This window comes from Chenopodium album, chromosome 9 (assembly GCF_948465745.1).
Source record: "Chenopodium album chromosome 9, dcCheAlbu1.1, whole genome shotgun sequence".
Lineage (NCBI taxonomy): Eukaryota > Viridiplantae > Streptophyta > Magnoliopsida > Caryophyllales > Amaranthaceae > Chenopodium > Chenopodium album.
In genome coordinates, this window is record NC_137842.1 from 5,511,613 (window position 1) to 5,530,593 (window position 18,981).

At 35.8% G+C, this 18,981-nt stretch overlaps 1 protein-coding gene and 1 pseudogene across 2 annotated transcripts; both read left to right on the forward strand.

Moving 5' to 3' along the window:
• Positions 1–2,351: 2,351 nt before the first annotated feature.
• On the forward strand, positions 2,352–4,714 carry LOC145559460 (serpin-ZX-like). Its single transcript, XM_081620889.1, has 2 exons — positions 2,352–2,744; positions 3,935–4,714. Exons 1-2 carry the CDS (start codon positions 2,352–2,354, stop codon positions 4,712–4,714), a joined length of 1,173 nt encoding a protein of 390 aa, XP_081477015.1.
• Positions 4,715–5,708: 994 nt separating this feature from the next.
• Positions 5,709–14,794, forward strand: LOC145559461 (serpin-ZX-like; annotated as a pseudogene). Its single transcript, XR_014092721.1, has 2 exons — positions 5,709–6,101; positions 13,914–14,794. The product of XR_014092721.1 is annotated as a serpin-ZX-like (transcript).
• The last annotated feature ends 4,187 nt before the right edge of the window (positions 14,795–18,981 follow it).

The window sequence follows — 18,981 nt, forward strand, 5'->3', positions numbered from 1 at the left end:
TTTTATTATTGCACTATAAGGGTTGGGTACAAATCTAGCAAGTTAGCTAAAATAATCAACAGTTTCTTCTTTGTGCAGTGAGTAGGATGAGCTTGTATGTCTTCAAGGATTTTTTTTTTTTTTTAATTTTTTTTTTACTTTAATTCCGAGTAAAAATTTTAGCAGTTTTTACTAATTATTTTAGAGTACAACTTTTTATTTGTATTTATTTATTACTAGGTTAGTTCCCGTGTCTGGTACGAAAATTTTCAATAACCATACTTAAACTATCATTATACTTCCTCTGTTCTTTTTTACTTGACCTGTTTCTTTTATTACGCTTGCCAATGCAAAGTTTTAGCGATCAATAACTTTAATTCTTTATGAGTAAAAATTATAAAAGTTGTATATTCACTACAAAAATAAAAGTTTTTTAGCAACTAAGTTTGACAACAGATTTTTTAAACGTTGCTAAATAGCAATGAATATAATTTTTTTCATTGCCTAATTAAAAGCAACATTTTATGCTTTAGTATTTTTAATAATTAATGGCTACATGTTTTTTATTTGTTGCTTTTTAAAACAAATTGTCTTACTAGTTGTTACTAGATGGCATCATATTTTTCTCTTGTTGCCATGTAGTAACAAACTATGCCAACAAATATTTTTTTTGTATTGATTTAGAAACAAACAAAGGCAATGAATTTTTTAATTGTTGCCATTTGAAACAAGTCATCTAAACTTTTGTTGCTAGATGATAACGTATTTTTTTTATTTGTTGCCATTGGAAACAAGTTGTGTTACATTTTGTTATTAATTTATATGTAGGTCAGTTTTTGCTATTATGTATAAAATTATTGTGAAGACCCTTTTCTTATTATTTGTTGCTATAATGACTTCAAATAGAGACAGATTTCAATTTTGTCTTTAATTTGGAGACGGAATTTTTATTTTGTCCCTAATTTAGAGACAAATTTTTCAATTTTGTCTCTAATATTTCGTTCACTTATTATAAATTATATGTATAGAACCAAACAAATAGTACTTTGTATAGTTGGTAAGAGATTTCAGATTGGTAAAGGTCGAGATCGGGTTGAACCGAATTGCTATCAGGGATTAGGTTTTTTTAGGAACCAACATTAATAATTTGTTACTATTTTAGGAACTAATATTAATAATTTGTTGCTAATTTTAGCAACGACCAATGGTAATCTGTTGCCAAAGTTGGCAACAAATGTACCTTTGTTTCCAACCCGTTGCTAAATAGAGTTGGCAACAAATTTTTAATGAATAGCAACAAATTTTAGTTGATGTTATATTGACTTAATTTTGTAGTGATTACAATAGTACTTATTGAGACGAATTAAAAAAGATATCATATAAATATATTTTTCTTTATTTATCATTCACAAAAGACGGTCAAAGGAGAGGTGGTAAATAGTGTAAAAGTCAAAGCGGATCAAGTAAAAAAGAACGGAGGAAGTATTTAGTACTTCCCCCGTTTTGAAATACTTGCAACACTTTCCTACAGTGAAAATGTCACAATACTTGCAACACACTATAAATTGAGAGAGGTATATACGACCACATTACATCACTACACTAGTTTGTAACAAACAGTACATGGAAGCAGGAAGCAGATCTTTTCAAAACACATGGGTAGAGAGTCAAGCAGAAGTCCCCATTCCTACAAGCTATCAACACACGAAAATCCAATAATAAATATGTTGGGCAATGCAATTGTTACAAGTTTACAACAATAAATTGTATTCCACCATTGCCAGATGAAGGTCTAGACAAGCATTCAACACATTATTATTATCTTCCAAAGCCCTCAACTATATTGGCAAATAGCCAAATACAGTCTACAGATGACTGATAATAACAAAAGGAGCTAGTGTGCTTCAAGACAAACTTCATCATAAACTAATATCAAGCTGAGAAATCAACCTCCATCAAATGACATAAAAATAATTTTTGACTAAATTTAGAAAGGAACAAAAAAAAAAAAAAAAAAAAAAAAGAAGTCCAATGTAATGCTATAAGCTTGCAGAGAACGCTATCACCTTGAATTGCTTTAATCTTCTACTCTTGCTAGTCTTCTGCGAAGCTGGACATCAAAATGCCCAATTTTTGTAAAAAAAAAAAAGTTATAAACAAGCGAAGTGAAATACCAGCGTGGCTACCCAACCACGTCATGTGAAATAAATGCAGCTGAAATACCAGCGAAGGGCCTTGCTGTACGTGGTAAAGCAATCAAAGAAATACACTTGAATTTGTCGTTTAAATAGATCGCGAGACTATTTAAAAAAAAAAAGATCGTGACCATACCCATTGGTTTCTCGTCTTTCTCTTCCATACCAAAGGGATCGATGGACCTTGAGCAATCAATCTCCGATCAAACCGACGTCGCATTGACTCTCACCGGAAGCGTGTTATCTTCAGATGAAGCGAAGAACAAAAACATTGTCATGTCACCTATCTCAATCCATGTCATACTGAGTTTGATCGCTGCCGGTTCATCTGGCTCGACTCGTGATCAGCTTCTGTCGTTTCTCAAGTCCGATTCCCCCGATCATCTCAACAAGCTTTGCTCAAAGCTCATTTCACTCGTCTTCGCTGACGGCAGCGCCATTGGTGGGCCGAAGCTGAGCTATGCCAATGGAGTTTGGGTGGATCAAACACTTCCTCTTAAGCCTACATTCAAACAAGTTGCTGATCATTTTTATAAAGCCGATTCTAATCAAGTTGATTTTGTCAACAATGTATGTCATTCTTTCCTTTTACTCCGCATTTTTATTTTTATTTTTATTTTTTGTGTTTACTGTACTTATCAATTGCATGCTATAGTTTTTGAATTGGATTCGTCAATCTTCTAGGATTGCCGTTGACTTTTCATTATTCTGGAGACAGTGAATATGTAAATGTACATAGTGTTCTGGGAATTTTGATAAAATTACTCATTTTTTTTAACACCTAATTTTATTGTAAATCAAACAATTTCATGTAATTTAGCTAACTAACATTATTAACATTCATACAGAGTAGTCATTTCTGAAAAGTCATTCCCAAGTTCAATTATTGATTTGAAATTTACAGAGTGTGAGGCTTTATTTATTTTTTGAAATAAAAATATATAGTCATGCGGAATTATAATAGAGGATTATGAAAATAATTTTAGTTCGGTAAAAATAATTTTAGATAAGCAATTATAATTTCAATAATTCAATAAAAATATGATGAAGCGAACAGTACATGACCTTAGTATAGACATAATAATGATTGAATTTATGTAGTGGTAAACGTGGTATAATAATGAAATAACAAAGAATATTCCCTCAAAATAAAATAAAAAAGAATAAAGGAACTACATGAGAATAAGCTAATCTCACCTTTACTACTTAGATCTTGATATGATTATATATGATGTTGTACCATGTTAAAAAAAAAAAAAACATTTTATCAGTATGATATGCTAGCTATTTTGAGACTAATAAGGCTTTGTTTTCTCCACCTTAAAAAACAATTAAGTAAAAATAAGTTTAGTTCAGTAAAAATAAGTTCACTTTAGTAAAGTTAGTTTCAGTTCGGAAAAATAATTAATTCCAAAGAAGAAATATAAGACGACCTTGTTCACTTAACCTTAAAAAAAATATTTAGTAAAACTAATTTTGGTTAGATAAAATTAATTTCAAGAAAAATAATTTCAGTTTAGTATAAATAATTTCAGTTCAGTATAAATAGTTTCAGTTCAGTAAAAATCAGTAAACACAAAGAAAAAATATAATAGAAAATCAGAGAAAATACTTTTGATTCAACAAAAATAATTTCAATTCAGTAAAAATAATTTCAGTGCTTCAAAAATAAGGTGAAGTGAACAAGACCTAACTACTTTTTTAATGGAAACCTAATTTAATGTGCACACTGGTTACATCTATATATTCATTTATTGTAGGCAATTGAAGTGGTTGCAGATGTGAATTCCTGGGCTGAGAAGCAAACTAGTAGTCTTATTAAAGAGTTGTTGTCGCCTGATTCCGTTGATAATCAAACAAGACTTATCTTGGCAAACGCAATTTACTTTAAGGGTGCATGGTATAAGAAATTTAATGCATTACTAACAAAGGAAGATGACTTTTACCTTATTGATGGTAGCTCAGTAAAGGTGCCTTTTATGACCACCAAAAAGAAGCAATATATCACAGCTTTTGACGGTTTTAAAGTCCTATGCCTACCTTATAAACACGGAGAAGATGAGCGTCGATTTTCCATGTATTTCTTCCTTCCGGATTCAAAAGATGGGCTTCCAGCCTTGGTACATAAAGTAAGCTCTCAACCTGGTTTCCTAAATGAACACCTTTCATTCGAAAAAGTTAATGTGGGTGATTTTAAGCTTCCTAAGTTCAAGATTTCGTTTGGATTTGAAGTTTCTAAGATCCTCAAGGGCTTAGGACTAGAACTTCCCTTTATGGAGGGTGGCCTCACCGAATTGACAGACTCACCTCAAGCTCAAAAATTATATGTTTCGAGCATTAACCAGAAATCTTTTATTGAAATCAATGAGGAAGGCACTGAAGCTGCTGCTGCTACTGTTGGTCAAGTAAGACTAATGAGCTTAACAATATATGAAACATTGGACTTTGTGGCTGATCATCCATTCATGTTTCTTATTATAGAAAATATGACTGGAGCCGTGCTATTCTCTGGACATGTTGTGAATCCTCTTGAAAGTTAAAAGTTCGAGTTTGAGTTTTAATTTGAGTGTGAACCAATAATAATCCCAAATATTTATAAACCTTTTGCTACACGTGTACCCACAAAGACAATTAGCTTTTAAGTCGTTGCAATAAATAATTTTTTTTTTTTTTTTTTTTTTTTGTTTTTTTGAAGGGATAAATGGTTTTTCTTGTAGTGTTATCTATGCTATAAGCAATATAACAATAACATTTCGCTTTGTTTTGATTAGTATATTTGGCAGCAATACTTTAATTATGTGTTTATTTCAATCGTTTCAGACAATTACATAACAATATTTGTATTATATTGTGGGTGCATGACCATTATCAATACCAAACATTACTCCCTTCGTTTTTAAAGGGAAATTCCCTGTTTCTCATGGTGATAAACGGAATTTGTTTCTTATGGGGGCATTTTCGTGAATTAATCAACAACTTTTTCATTATTGTGGGCTCCACAGTTGAATAAAGTTGTTGATTTATTTACGAAAATGTCATGTGTTGTTTCTCACCATGAGAAAATAGGGCACCCTTGTTTTTAAATACTTGCTCCATTTCTCCATGCGCGGAGTTTTAGGAGAAATTGAAGAAAGTAATAAAATATAAAGGCAGTGGGGTAGTTGAGAAAATAAAAAAATTGTAAAAAGCAAAAGTAGTGGAAGAATAGGAGAAGAGAGAGTATTATGTTGGGTCCACTAAGTGTGAGAAATGAATTAAATATTATAAAAACTTTCCATAAAAGGAAATGGAGCAAATATTTAAAAACGGCTGGAAAAAAAAAAGTGGAACAAATATTTAAAAACGGAGGGAATATTATATTTATTTGTATACCAGCGAACTAGCGAGAGGGCCTTGATGTACGTGGTAGAGCAATCAAAGAGATAAACTTGAATTTGCCGTTTAAATAGTTCGTGAGACTACTTTAAAAAAAAAAAAAAAGATCGTGAGACTAACCCATACCCATTGGTAGTCTCTTCCAAACCAAACGGATCGATGGACCTTCAGCAATCAATCTCCGACATAACGGACGTCTCATTGATTCTCACCGGAAGCGTGTTGTCGTCCAATGAAGCCAAAAACAATAACACGGTCATATCACCTCTTTCACTCCATGTACTACTGAGTTTGATCGCTGCCGGTTCATCCGGCTCGACTCGTGATCAGCTTCTGTCGTTTCTCAAGTCCGATTCCCCCGATCATCTCAACAAGCTTTGCTCAAAGCTCATTTCACTCATCTTCGCCGACGGCAGCGCCATTGGTGGGCCCAAGCTGAGCTGTGCTAATGGGGTTTGGGTGGATCAAACACTTCCTCTTAAGCCTACATTCAAACATGTTGCTGATCATCTTTATAAAGCTGATTCTAATCAAGTTGATTTTGTCAACAAAGTACGTCTTTCTTTCCTTTAACTCAGTTTTTTTTTTTTTTTTTTTTTTTTTATTTTTTTTTTTTTATTTATTTTTTTATTTTTATTTTTATTTACGTTTACTGCACTTATCAATTGCTATGATTCTAATCTCTACAATTGCCGTTGACTTTTTATTATTCTGGAGAGTGTATATGTAATGTACATGCTACATGGTGTTCTAGGAATATTATTCAAGTATATACTTTGTATTCTTTGATTTTGTAACTACAAATTAAAAGCTACTACAAAATTTTGTTTAATAATGCTAAAAAGTTCTATGTTTTTGACTTGATGCTTTAATAAAAGTCTAAGCTTCTAGTTTGTGTCAAAAAAGGTTCTATATTTTTAGTAGTCTCTTTTCTTGTGCATTTTTTCCATCAACCCCCTCCACTATATCCTCCAACATTGTTATTATAGGTTTATGCCTTGATAATAGTATATAGGCGTTAAAAACCTCATTCATATTGTTGTCAATATTGTCCAAAAGCTTGAGAGTGAAAGATGGGGAACATGTTCTATTTAGGTGTTTGTGAATAAATAAACAAAGAGAAGAAAAAATAAAGAGGTGGAGTAATATAATACGTAGCAGTAATTTGACAAAAAGACGAAGTGTTTAATTTTTTCCCCTTTCGATTATATGATTTTAAATAATAATAATAAAAAAAAGATAAAAATAAAAAAAAATATCATTGGTTAACTAGAGGTGTCCAACTTTTTTAACTAAGGGTCTAACTTTTTGAAAGAGAATTAATTAATTTGGCCGGAAAAAAAATGTTAGACCCCAAAAACTAAATAAAAATAAGTTAGACCCCAAATACAATTTTGTCAAAAGTTGGACCCATTTATGATCTTAACTCAAATAAATTTGGTTGTGTAAAAATTAAGGATATTTTGTGAAAAACTACCTTTTAAACTTTGAATTTTGCGAAAAACTACCTTAAAAACAAAATGTTGTAATTAAAAACTACCTTATAAAGTATAAAATGTTGTAATGAACTACCTTATAAAGTATAAAATGTTGTAATTGACTACCTCCCACTGGAATAACACATTTGATTTTTATTTTCCGGTGTTGACCATGTCATGTGAGGGTCACATGACCCTTTAATGACTTAATTCCCTTCTTTCTCCCAAATTTTTTCGCTATATACCAACTCTTTTTTTTTTGACAACCCGCAAAAGCTTAGCAATTTATTACTCCATCATAGAGTCACAATCAGTACATATAGCATCATGTATCTCAGTAGGATACTCTTCAAGCCAAATACGACATTCATCATGCTTACTACTAAGTTTTGCTAAACTATGCGCTACACTATTTCCGGATCTCTTAACAAAAGAAAAGGAGACAAAATGGCAATCGGAAACAAGCTTAAGGATATCTTTCACCATATTTCCAAACGCATTCGGAGGAGTGACGCCTTTCTTCATGTGGTGGAACAACTTCAGATTATCAGTCTCGAGAATGAGCTTATTGAAGCCTGCTTCCCTAGAGAACAAGACACACTGTCGCATCGTCATTGCTTCACCCACATCAACCTCCACCTCCCCAACTGAGACACAACAGCACGCCATCAAAACATCACCTGCTGCATCTCTCAGCACCCCTCCAAACCCAACTTGCTGCTGCCCAAGAATTGCAACATCCGAGTTAAGTTTATACAGCCCAGTTCCAGGAGCCTACCAACTCGAACCAAGTACCTGCAGGGGCTGGTTGATTGTGACCTTTTCAAGTGCATTTTCGTACTCACCAACAAGGCTCATAGCCTTATGGATGATATCAGTAGCAGGTTTCATTTTCCTTTCGAACACCCACCCATTTCTTCTTAACCATACCCCCCACGCCAAGCCCCAAAAAATGTCCCACCAAGTGCTCTCCTTAACTTTTCCTTTCATAATTGAGCACCAGCTACGAAAATTAACACATCCTTCCACCTGAGTATCAAGACGCAAAGCTGAATATCTCCAAATTGACGCCACCTCTGGACATAAAAGCAACATATGCATTAGAGTTTCCTCTCCATTTCCACACATAGGACATATATTATCAACACTCATGCCTCTGGCCACCAAGTTGCTTCTTACTAGAACCCCATTTTTTGCACATTTCCACGCAAAAATCTTCACTTTGGGAGGGACACGAGCTTTCCATATTGCCTTCCATTGAAAAGGAATGACCTCTGCAGACGAGGACGCCTTCTCTCTTTGCTCTTCTTCCACCAGCAGGTTGTAGGTGCTGCGAACATTATACATACCATCCTTCGAGTGATGCCATGTCCACCCATCCTCTTCTTCGTACATGGGAATCGGGATGCTGCAAATTTCTTTGACTTCCCTCTGCGTGAAATGCTCATTTAGCATACTCAGGTTCCACCTTCTGTCCTCCCACAGCTCGCAGACAAAGTTTGGCAAATGTTCCCCGTCCTCTTTGCTTGATAAAATGCGGAACTCAGGCAAATTTGGAACCCAAGGATCGTCCCATATGTTGATAGTGCTTCCTTTTCCAATCATCTTTCTAGCACCTTTTTCAATCACGCCCCGGACACTTAAAATCGACCTCCAAGTGAAACTCATATTTGACGATGGCTTTACATCAAAAAAATTTGAGTGGGGAAAATATTTACCCTTCAAAACTCGTGACATCAACGAGTGCTCATTTGTCACAATTCTCCACGCTTGTTTTGCTAGCATTTCCCTATTAAAAAGTTGCATGTTTCGGAAACCCAATCCACCTTGGTTTTTTGCCCGACGCATTTTATTCCATGCTACCCAACAAGTCTTCCTTTCTTCCCCTTTTTGACCCCAGAAAAAATTCCAGCACAATCTTTCCACCACATTAAGGATGCTGCTCGGGATAGTAAAACATTGCATTGCGTATGTAGGGATAGCCTGTGCCACGGACTTGATAAGGATTTCCCGGCCCGCTTGTGATAGAAATTTTTCTTTCCACCCCTTGAGCTTCTTCCAGACCCGATCCTGAATACTCTGAAATACAATTTTTTTAGAGCCCCCAATGTAAGTCGGGAGACCTAAATATTTATCATGTCCTTCGACAGCCTTAAAAGATAACTTCATCTGAAGCATATTCTTCCTTTCAAGATCAATGTTTCGGCTAAAAGACACTTCCGATTTCTCCATATTCAGTTTCTGACCCGACGCCACCTCATAGGTTGAAAGAATGTCAAGAACCTGATCAGTTTCCTCTTCATTTGCCCGGACAAATAGGAGGCTATCATCCGCAAAAAATAGGTGCGAAATTGGTTCAACATGTCTTCCAATTTTAACACCATGAATGAGCTTTTTCTTTTCTGCATCCCGAAGAAGAGCAGATAACCCCTCTGCACACATAATGAAAAGAAATGGGGAAAGAGGATCACCCTGCCGGAGGCCCCTACTAGGCTTGAATTTCCTAGAGGGTTGCCCATTCACCAAAACATCAAAAGAGGTCGATGACACACAATTCATAATGTTTTTCACAATAACCTCCGGTAATCCAAATTTATTCATCATTTTCTCCAAAAAGCCCCATTCTACTCTGCCGTATGCTTTGCTCATATCAAGTTTTAGACCCAAGAAGCCTTTTTTTTCCTGAAGTTTTCTTCCGCAAATAATGAAAGCATTCATACGAAATAAACCAGAATATTATCTGTGATTAATCTACCCGGGACAAAACCACTCTGGGACTCACTAATAATAGTAGGTAGTACTTTTTTAAGTCTGTTTGCCAGCACTTTTGATACAATTTTATACGACACATTACACAGACTTATAGGCCTAAAATCAACAGGAGACTCACACTCTTTTTTTTTCGGAATTAAAACTATGTGAGTCTGGTTAATAGAACCTATATCACCTACATTATTTAAAATATTCAGGGTATTTCTAATCACATCATCACCAACGATATGCCAAAATTTTTGAAAAAATATTGCAGACATACAATCAGGTCCGGGGGCTTTAGTTGGATGCATTTGGAATAGAGCTTCACGCACTTCTTCGCCGGTGAAAGGAGCTGCTAAATCAGAGAATTGAGTCTCCGAAATTTTTGTATCAACCTTGTCTATAACACATTCCGCCTCACCTTGACCCCCTGACGCAAACAAATCATCAAAGTGTTTCACCAGCACCTCCGAGATTTGTTCTTCATCCTTGTAGACATTATTCGCAGCATCTTTTATTTGACGGATATGATTCCTCTCCTTTCTTTGACTAGCTTTTTTATGAAAAAATTTTGTATTTTTGTCTCCGTTCCTAAGCCAGTCCTGCCTACTCCGTTGTCTCCAATATAAGTCCTCCCTATTTTCCAACTCATCCATCCTACTATCAAGTGCCCGCATTTGTGCTATTATTTCATCAATTTGGTCCTCCTTCATTAACGACTCCATCCGATTTCTACAGTCTTGCATTTCTTTTATGAAGTCTCCGAATTTGTTGCAGCTCCAAGCACTCAGATTAAGTGAAGTATGGGCAATTTTTGAGCACAAATCACCACCTATATTCCAAGAATTTGCTACAATATCCCCACACATATCATCTCTAAGCCACATCTCCTCAAACCTGTATTTTCTGATTTTCTTTTTCTTTTTTTGCTTGCCAACTCCTTCATCAATACACAACAAAATAGGTAGGTGATCAGATTTGCGTTTCGACATATGGGACACAAATGAACCCGAGAAGCGCATTTTCCATTCTTTATTTGCCAAGAAACGATCAAGACGTTCTTGGGTATTACGTTCACCTCCCCTATTATTTGTCCAAGTAAAATCATGCCCTACAAAGCCTAAATCTTCCAACTCACAACCATCAATAGCTCTTCTCAAAATTTCAGCCTCTGCTACATCAAACTCAGTCCCTCCTTTCTTCTCACTTGACATAAGCATCAAGTTTAAATCTCCCCCACATAACCATGGGCCCTTATCTGAGTTATGTAGAGCCTCCAAGAGCAACCCTGTTTTATACTTTTTATCGTCCTCAGGATGGCCATACAAGCCGGTAAACCTCCACCCTCCGTCTATCATCGCATTTACCCACGCATCTATATGGTTCAAGGAGTAAGATTTTACGACCACATCCAAATTATCTTTCCACAACAATGCTAGGCCCCCACTTCTCTTCCTTCCTTCACCAGCACAATCAACAACAAAACAGTTACTAAAGTTTAGCTTTAGTTTTACTTTATCCATTTCGTGGCCCTTCAGTCTAGTATCTGAGATAAACAGCAACTGGGGTTTTTCAAGAAACGTTACATTTTTTAAAGCATTAACAGATGAGGTGTTCCCCAAACCTCTCACATTCCAGCATAGTGCGTAATTCATTGTTCACCGAGAGCCCATGGTGTGGGGCCCGCCACAACTTGTGAGAAAGAATCAGTCCTGCGCTTTTTATATTGCTCATCAGTGAGATTGTCATCTGTTATCATAGCATCTTCCTCTATCTCCTCCTCCCTCATACCCCTCTTACTTCCTGCCAGAAAATTCTCCACTACTCCTTTTTTATCACCCTTCAAAATCATCACTTTTCTGAGTTTTCTTCCTTTTTCAACAGGGGATACATCCTCTCTCATATCACCCTTTTTCTCACCTAGCTTCCCATCTTGTGCTCCTCGTAACATTACCCCCCGTGTTTCCCTTATTTTTCCTTCACCCCCCTTCCCTTCCTCTTGACTACACCTATTATCTAAATTAATTGCATCCATCCCGCTATTCTCATCCTCGCTAAGCTTCCTTATTCTCTCCTCTTTATTCATCTGTTTTTTCTTATTTTTTTGCTCACTCATCTCCTTCCCAATAGTTCTCAAGACCAAATTCGAGCCACTCTGATCAGGGACAGCCACTAGCATTTCTTCCCTGTCTTTTAAAGGCTTATTTTCTTCCCCAATAGCAGGCTTTCTTGGAGAAGCAAACATTAGTTTTCTTGCAGCTCCAATCGGACCCAACTTTACAACATTTGGGTCATTGTAGGATGTCATCTTCTTATTATTTCCAGAATTTCTCAATCGATCTATCCATGCTTTCTCATATTCTCTGTCAACAAGATCGACCGTAACTTTCTTCTTCGGAGATGCCCGCATCCATGGTCCATATTGATAGACCATCTTTGAGTCAGTAGCACTTTCTTGCTCCTTGTGCTGGCACTCTTTCTCAGTATGGTCAAGTCTCCCGCAGAAGAAACAGAAATCAGCCAATCTCTCATATTTTAAATCAATCCACTGAGATTGATTTTTCCCTGTTGCAAGGAAGAGACCTCGCCGTAGGGGTTTGTTTATATCAACCTGAATCTTTATTCGCATATGCGCACTCCATAGCAGAGGATCTGACTCATCCATCTCCACGAATCCCCCAAGGAACTCCCCTACATCATACATCACCTCCAGCGATCGCTTATTCAAAGGCACATCGAGAAGACGAACCCAAATAGGCGTGTATTTGAAGAGTATATCGGATGGTTGTTCGTCTCCTTGAACCTCCTGTAACAGAAGGAGTTTCTCATCAAAAAACCATGGCCTCCCTTCTAGCACACGCTCTTTATCCTCTTCGCAAAAAAATTGAAACACGAATAAGTTCGATTCCACAGTCCGAATTGCAAATTTTTCCTTAAGCCTCCAAACATTCGCCAAGGTTCGTTTCATAGCCTCCAAGTTATATGGTTTGATAGTCCATAATTTCCCCACCAGTGTAAGATTCAATTTTGCTTTTGTATCGTCACTAACAATTTCAACATAATCACCCCCTAATACCACTTCTTCGTCCTCTGTTAAACGAAGCTTCTCCCACTCTTTCACTAACTCATCCCCCATACTTCCCAGATTAACGCTCATACGAATTCTCGATTAACAATGGTGAAAAAAAAAACAGGCAAATTGATGAATTCTGGTAGAAAAATCGACTGTCACTCACAAACCCTAGGTCGGGACTTACTCACCCTAACGAGGGACTTGTCAATTTTGCTATATACCAAATCTTTTCCTTAACATTACGATTATTCATATTTTATATTGTTTATTTGCAACCCCTTCGATAATTATATGGTCCGAATTGGTGTAAAGCGGGAAAATTTGGGGAAAAGAGGGGAATTAAGTCATTAAAGGGTCACGTGACCCTCACTTGACATGGTCAATGTCGGGAAATAAATGTCAAATGTGTCATTCCGGTAGAAGGTAGTCAATTACAACGTTTTATGTTTTATAAGGTAGTTAATTACAACATTTTGTTTTTAAGGTAGTTTTTCGCAAAATCTGGAGTTTAAAAGGTAGTTTTTCACAAAAAATCCTAAAATTAATAACTTTAAAGAATAATCATAATATAGAATCAGTAAAAATAATTTTAGTTCAAATAAATTCAGTAACTTTAAAGCAGAATTATAATGGAGACTTAGAAAAATAATTTTAGTTCAAATAAATTCAGTAACTTTAAAGCAGAATTATAATGGAGACTTAGAAAAATAATTTTAGTTCATTAAAAATAATTTCAATTTAACAAAAATAGGATGAAGCGAACCAGACCTTAGTATAATTCAATAATTATTAAAGATATAATTATGATTGAATTTAAATTATGTGGTGGTAAACGTGATATAATGGAAGAAAAAAGAACATAGGAACAACACGAGAATAAGCTAACCCCTCCTTAGATCTTGATATGATTATATATCATGATGTAACATGTTACAAAAAAAAACATTTTATTAGTATATATGATATACTACTACCTATTTCGAGGCTTACTACTTTTTTGATAGCAACCTAATTTAATATGCACACTGGTTACATCTATGTTTTCAATCATTACTGTAGGCAATTGAAGTGGTTGCGGATGTGAATTCCTGGGCTGAGAAGCATACTAGTGGCCTTATTAAAGAGTTGTTGTCTCCTGATTCCGTTGATAACCAAACTAGACTTATCTTGGCAAACGCAATTTACTTTAAGGGTTCATGGTATAAGAAATTTGATGAATTTCTAACAAAGGAAGATGACTTTTACATGCTTAATGGTAGCTCAGTTAAGGTGCCTTTTATGACCACCAAAAAGAAGCAATACATCAGAGCTTTCAACGGATTTAAAGTCCTAGGCCTACCTTATAAACAAGGAGAAGATGAGCGTCGATTTTCCATGTATTTCTTCCTTCCAGATGCGAAAGATGGGCTTCTAGCCTTGGTACATAAACTAAGCTCTCAACCTGGTTTCCTAAATGAACACCTTCCATTCGGAAAAGTTATTGTGGGTGACTTTAAGCTTCCTAAGTTCAAGATTTCGTTTGGATGCTTCTGATATTCTCAAGGGCTTAGGACTAGAACTGCCCTTTATGAAGGGTGGCCTCACCGAATTGACAGACTCACCTCAAGGTAAAAAATTATATGTTTCGAGCATTAACCAGAAATCTTTTATTGAAATCAATGAGGAAGGTACCGAAGCAGCTGCTGCTACTGCTGGTAAAATGAGATTAATGTGTTTAAAAAGATATAAAACATTGGACTTTGTGGCTGATCATCCATTCATGTTTCTTATCAAAGAAAATGTGACTGGAGCTGTGCTATTCTCTGGACATGTTGTGAATCCTCTTGAGAGTTGAAAAGTTTGAGTTTGAGTCGTTTAAGTTTGAGTTTGTGTCTGAGTCATTTCAGTTTGTGTTTGAGTGTGAAACAATAATAATCCCAAACATTTATAAACTTGTCTATGCCACAAAACATTTCATGCTTTGTTTTGATTAGTATATTTGGCAGCATTAATTTATGGATTTTTTTTTGGGAAAACTACCTTTTAAACTCCAGGTTTTGCGAAAAACTAGCCTAAAAACAAAATGTTGTAATAATTAACTACCTTATAAAATATAAAACGTTGTAATTGACTACCTTCTACCGGAATGACATATTTGACTTTTATTTCCCGACGTTGATCATGTCACGTACGTGAGGGTCACGTGACCCTTTAATGACTTAATTCCCCTCTTTTACTGTCTTACACCAATTCAACCCATATAATTATCAAAGGGGTTGCAGATAAACAATATAAAATATGAATAATCGTATTGTTAAGGAAAAGAGTTGGTATAAACCGGGAAAATTTGGGAGAAAGGAGGGGATTAAGTCATTAAAGGGTCATGTGACCCTTACATGACATGGTCGACACCGGAAAATAAAAATCAAATGTGTTATTCCGGTGGGAGGTAGTCAATTATAACATTTTATACTTTATAAGGTAGTTATTAATTACAACATTTTATACTTTATAAGGTTATTAATTACAACATTTTATTTTTAGGGTAGTTTTTCGCTAAATTCAAAATTTAAAAGGTAGTTTTTCACAAAATATCCTTAATTTAATTATATATTTATTTCTATCGCTCCAGACAATTACGTAACAATATTTGTATTGTGCGTACATGACCATTATCAATATATCAATACCTAACTGACTCATATATAAACCATTGTTTGTAATTGCTGTCTTTCTAAGTGCTATATTTTAAGGCTATTTTGATGCCTTACATTGTGTCACAGTTAGAGCTTCCCCATCTCAACTGAATGATTGCGTCTACATCTATCACACATATATAAAATCTATACATGTACCCGTTCCAACAAATATATATATAAATATATATATATATATATATATATATATATATATATATATATATATATATGTAAAAATAGTGTGGATATGTATTATTATGTTTTTCGCATCAATTTTATATGGGAAAACCATGGCGATTGTAAAATAATACGACTTCCTTAATTAATTCACAAACAGACTTGCATATTATAGCGAATGTACAATCACTACGAAATAATCGCTACGAAAAGACATTTTTCTTGTAGTAGTTTTTATTTTTAGTTATTGAACAACAGTGTTAACAATATTATAAATAAGGGTCTGTTCACTTTAACTTAATTCAGTTCAGTTCAGCTCTAATCAGTTCCGAGCCGATCTCAAACTCGAGTCGAGCCTCGTCGAACAGAGCTTTGACCGAACCAAGCTCAAATAGTTCACGAATAGCTCAGTCTCATTATCATATATTTATATGTTATATCCCTTAATTTCAATTGGCGGCTGGGTACAATAATGTGGGTTTAGGGGTGTCAATTCGGTTAAACAGTTCGGGTTTGGGTTGGGTTTATCAGTTTCGGGTTATAACGGGTCGGTTTATAACGGATTGAAATAATAAACGGGTCAGTTTGGGTCGGTTTTGAAAATTATCGGGTCAGTTCGGTTTGGTTTTTTTAATAGCAGTTTCTATTCGGATCGGGTCCTTATCGGGTCGGGTTCTAGTCGGTTCGGGTCATAATCAATTTGGGTTGAACTGGGTCGGTTTGAAAACGGGTTTAGCCCATTTAATGTGGGTTTCGGTTAAAAACAGTTCGGGTGTTAATCAGGACGGGTCGTAATTGGTTCGGGTCATTATCAGTTTGGGTTTAACTGGGTCGGTTCGAAAATGGGTTTCGGTTCAAAATAGATCGGGTGAAATCGGGTCCAACCATTATCGTTTCGGTTATAATCGGTTTAGATTGAACTTGGTTGGTTTGAAAACGAGTTTACCCAATTTGAAACGGGTTTCTAATCAAATCATATCGGGTTAAAATTGAGTCGGATGATTATCGAGTCGAATTAGTCATATAATGGGTAGGAACGAGTCATGTTATAATCAAGTCAAGTCATAAATAAGTTGGGTTTATCGAGTAGTGGGTTGAAACAGATTAGATCATAAACATATTGGGTAACAGGTTGTAAATGACTCAGTCATAACGGGTTACGGGTTTTAAACGGTTTGGTCATAACGGACTACGGGTCGTAAACGGTTCGGTCACAACGGGTTACGGATTATAACCGGTTCGGTCACAACGGGTTACGGGTTGGAACGATTTAGGTTTATCGGATTTTTATCGGGTTTTAACGGTTTTCGGTTGAAAACGGGTCGGGTTACTATCGGGTTTAAACGTAATCAGTTTGGGTTGCTTTCAGTTTCGGGTTGTAACGGTTTGGCTTGATAACGGGTCGGGTTAGTAACGGTTTGCACAAATTCGGTTTAGTTCAGTTTCGGTTTGGAAAAAATTGGGTCGGGTCAGTTTTCGGTTTTCAAAAAAGGGGTTTTAAACAGTTCAGTTCCTTTTCGGATCGATTCGAAACAGTCGGGTTTAACGGTTCGGGTCAGAAACTGACAGCTCTATGTGGGTTACTTAATTTCCCACCAACACCAACATACACAATTTCATCTTCTTTTTAATTAATTGTTGCTAGTTTTGTGGGTTGAATCGCTAGAACTAATGTCGGTGTGTTTTGTTGCCACGCTATTCGCTTGAATGGCAGTTGGTGAGACGTAAGGAGGTAGAGAGGGGAGTGTGCTGGAGTGGTGCTGCCGTGATGGCATGCGAAAGTGCAATGAGAAATTGCGAAGGAGTGAGGGTTTGTGTTGGCCCGGTTGTGGGGATGCGTGAGGGTGGTTTTTGGGATGTTTTGTGGCAGTGAGGGGTGTAGTTGTGGTGGGTCGAAATGAAGCGGTGGTGGGGCAGTAGTGTAGGAGGTGGCATTGCTGGTAGGGCATGGAAAAAATGGTTTTAAAAGGTAACGTGATCGGCACATGGGTAACGCCGGAGAAATTAGTTAACGGTGAAAATCCGATTAAGGATAGTGTTTTTTCGAGTAAAGCACAATACAAGGGTCCAAACTTTGCCAAAATGTAAGTTTAGGGGACTCACCTTTCAAATGTTTGAAAGAGGGGACTAAGGCTACTATTTTGGCCAAGCTGACCTTCAATAACCGATTACAAAGCTAATTAGAATTTAATTTTTCTTTTTTTCCTCTAAATCACTGAAAGTTCATTTCATTGGGAAACATAAAAATTGTTGATAAACAAAAGTAATTCTTTTGCCCACAACCACCATGAGCTATTACCCATACCACCCTACACCCATCAAACCCTATCAACACCACAAACCACCACCACCCGAACCCCAAACGACCCACAAATCCTAAAATCCAGCCGCCAAACTTACCTTACAAAACTTCAATTATGGTTTTCTTTGATTTTCTCTAAAAATGCAATAGTGGGAATCACAAAGGTGAGAGAGAAGGGGAATTTAATTCGGGGATGAATCTCGTAACGGCTGAGCAATTACCGCCGCCGCCACAACCACCGCAGCCCCACCTGAAGTAAGAGGAGAGAGTGAAAAAGGGTTAAGATGGCGGTTGTAATATGGAATAAGGAGGATGAGGGAGAAGAGAGTGAAAAAGGTTAGGCTAACTCAAACAATTAAGACAATTTTATCTCTTAAAAAAAAAATTAAGACAATTTTAATTTTTTTTAAAATTGAAAATTTGAGACAACTGGTAATTGAGGGTAAGCAAACTGGTGATAACTTGCACAACAGGTTTGAGTCCCCTCTTTCAAACATTTGAAAGGTGAGTCCCCTAAACTTACATTTTGGCAAAGTTTGGACCCTAGTAATATACTTTACTCGTGTTTTTTCACATTTTTGTTTTGATAGGTAGTACAACATTTTTTTTATTAGGTAGTTTCTTACAAAAAATGGTTTTTGATAGGTAGTTTTTGACAAAAAAAAAAACCCTATAAAATATACTTCCTCCGTTCTTTTATTATTGCATCACTTGTCTTTTTAGGAAGTCTCATAAGTATTGCATCATTTCCTCTTTAGGAAAAAAATTATTTGTGTACATACTACAAATACCCAACATACCCTTACTTTTTCACACTTACTTTTTCACACTTACTTTTTAGTTTATCAATATGTCACATGGACAATTTTGTATTTTTACCTTTCTCTACTTTTTTCCACTACCAAAATATTTGTACTCAACCCCTATGGTGCAATAATAAAAAAACGGAGGAAGTATGAAAGATGTATTA

Coding starts and splice junctions, on each gene's coding strand:
- LOC145559460 (XM_081620889.1), top strand. CDS start 2,352: ATGGACCTTGAGCAATCAATCTCCGATCAAACCGACGTCGCATTGACT. Junction 2,745..3,934: donor AAGTTGATTTTGTCAACAAT/GTATGTCATTCT, acceptor CATTTATTGTAG/GCAATTGAAGTGGTTGCAGA.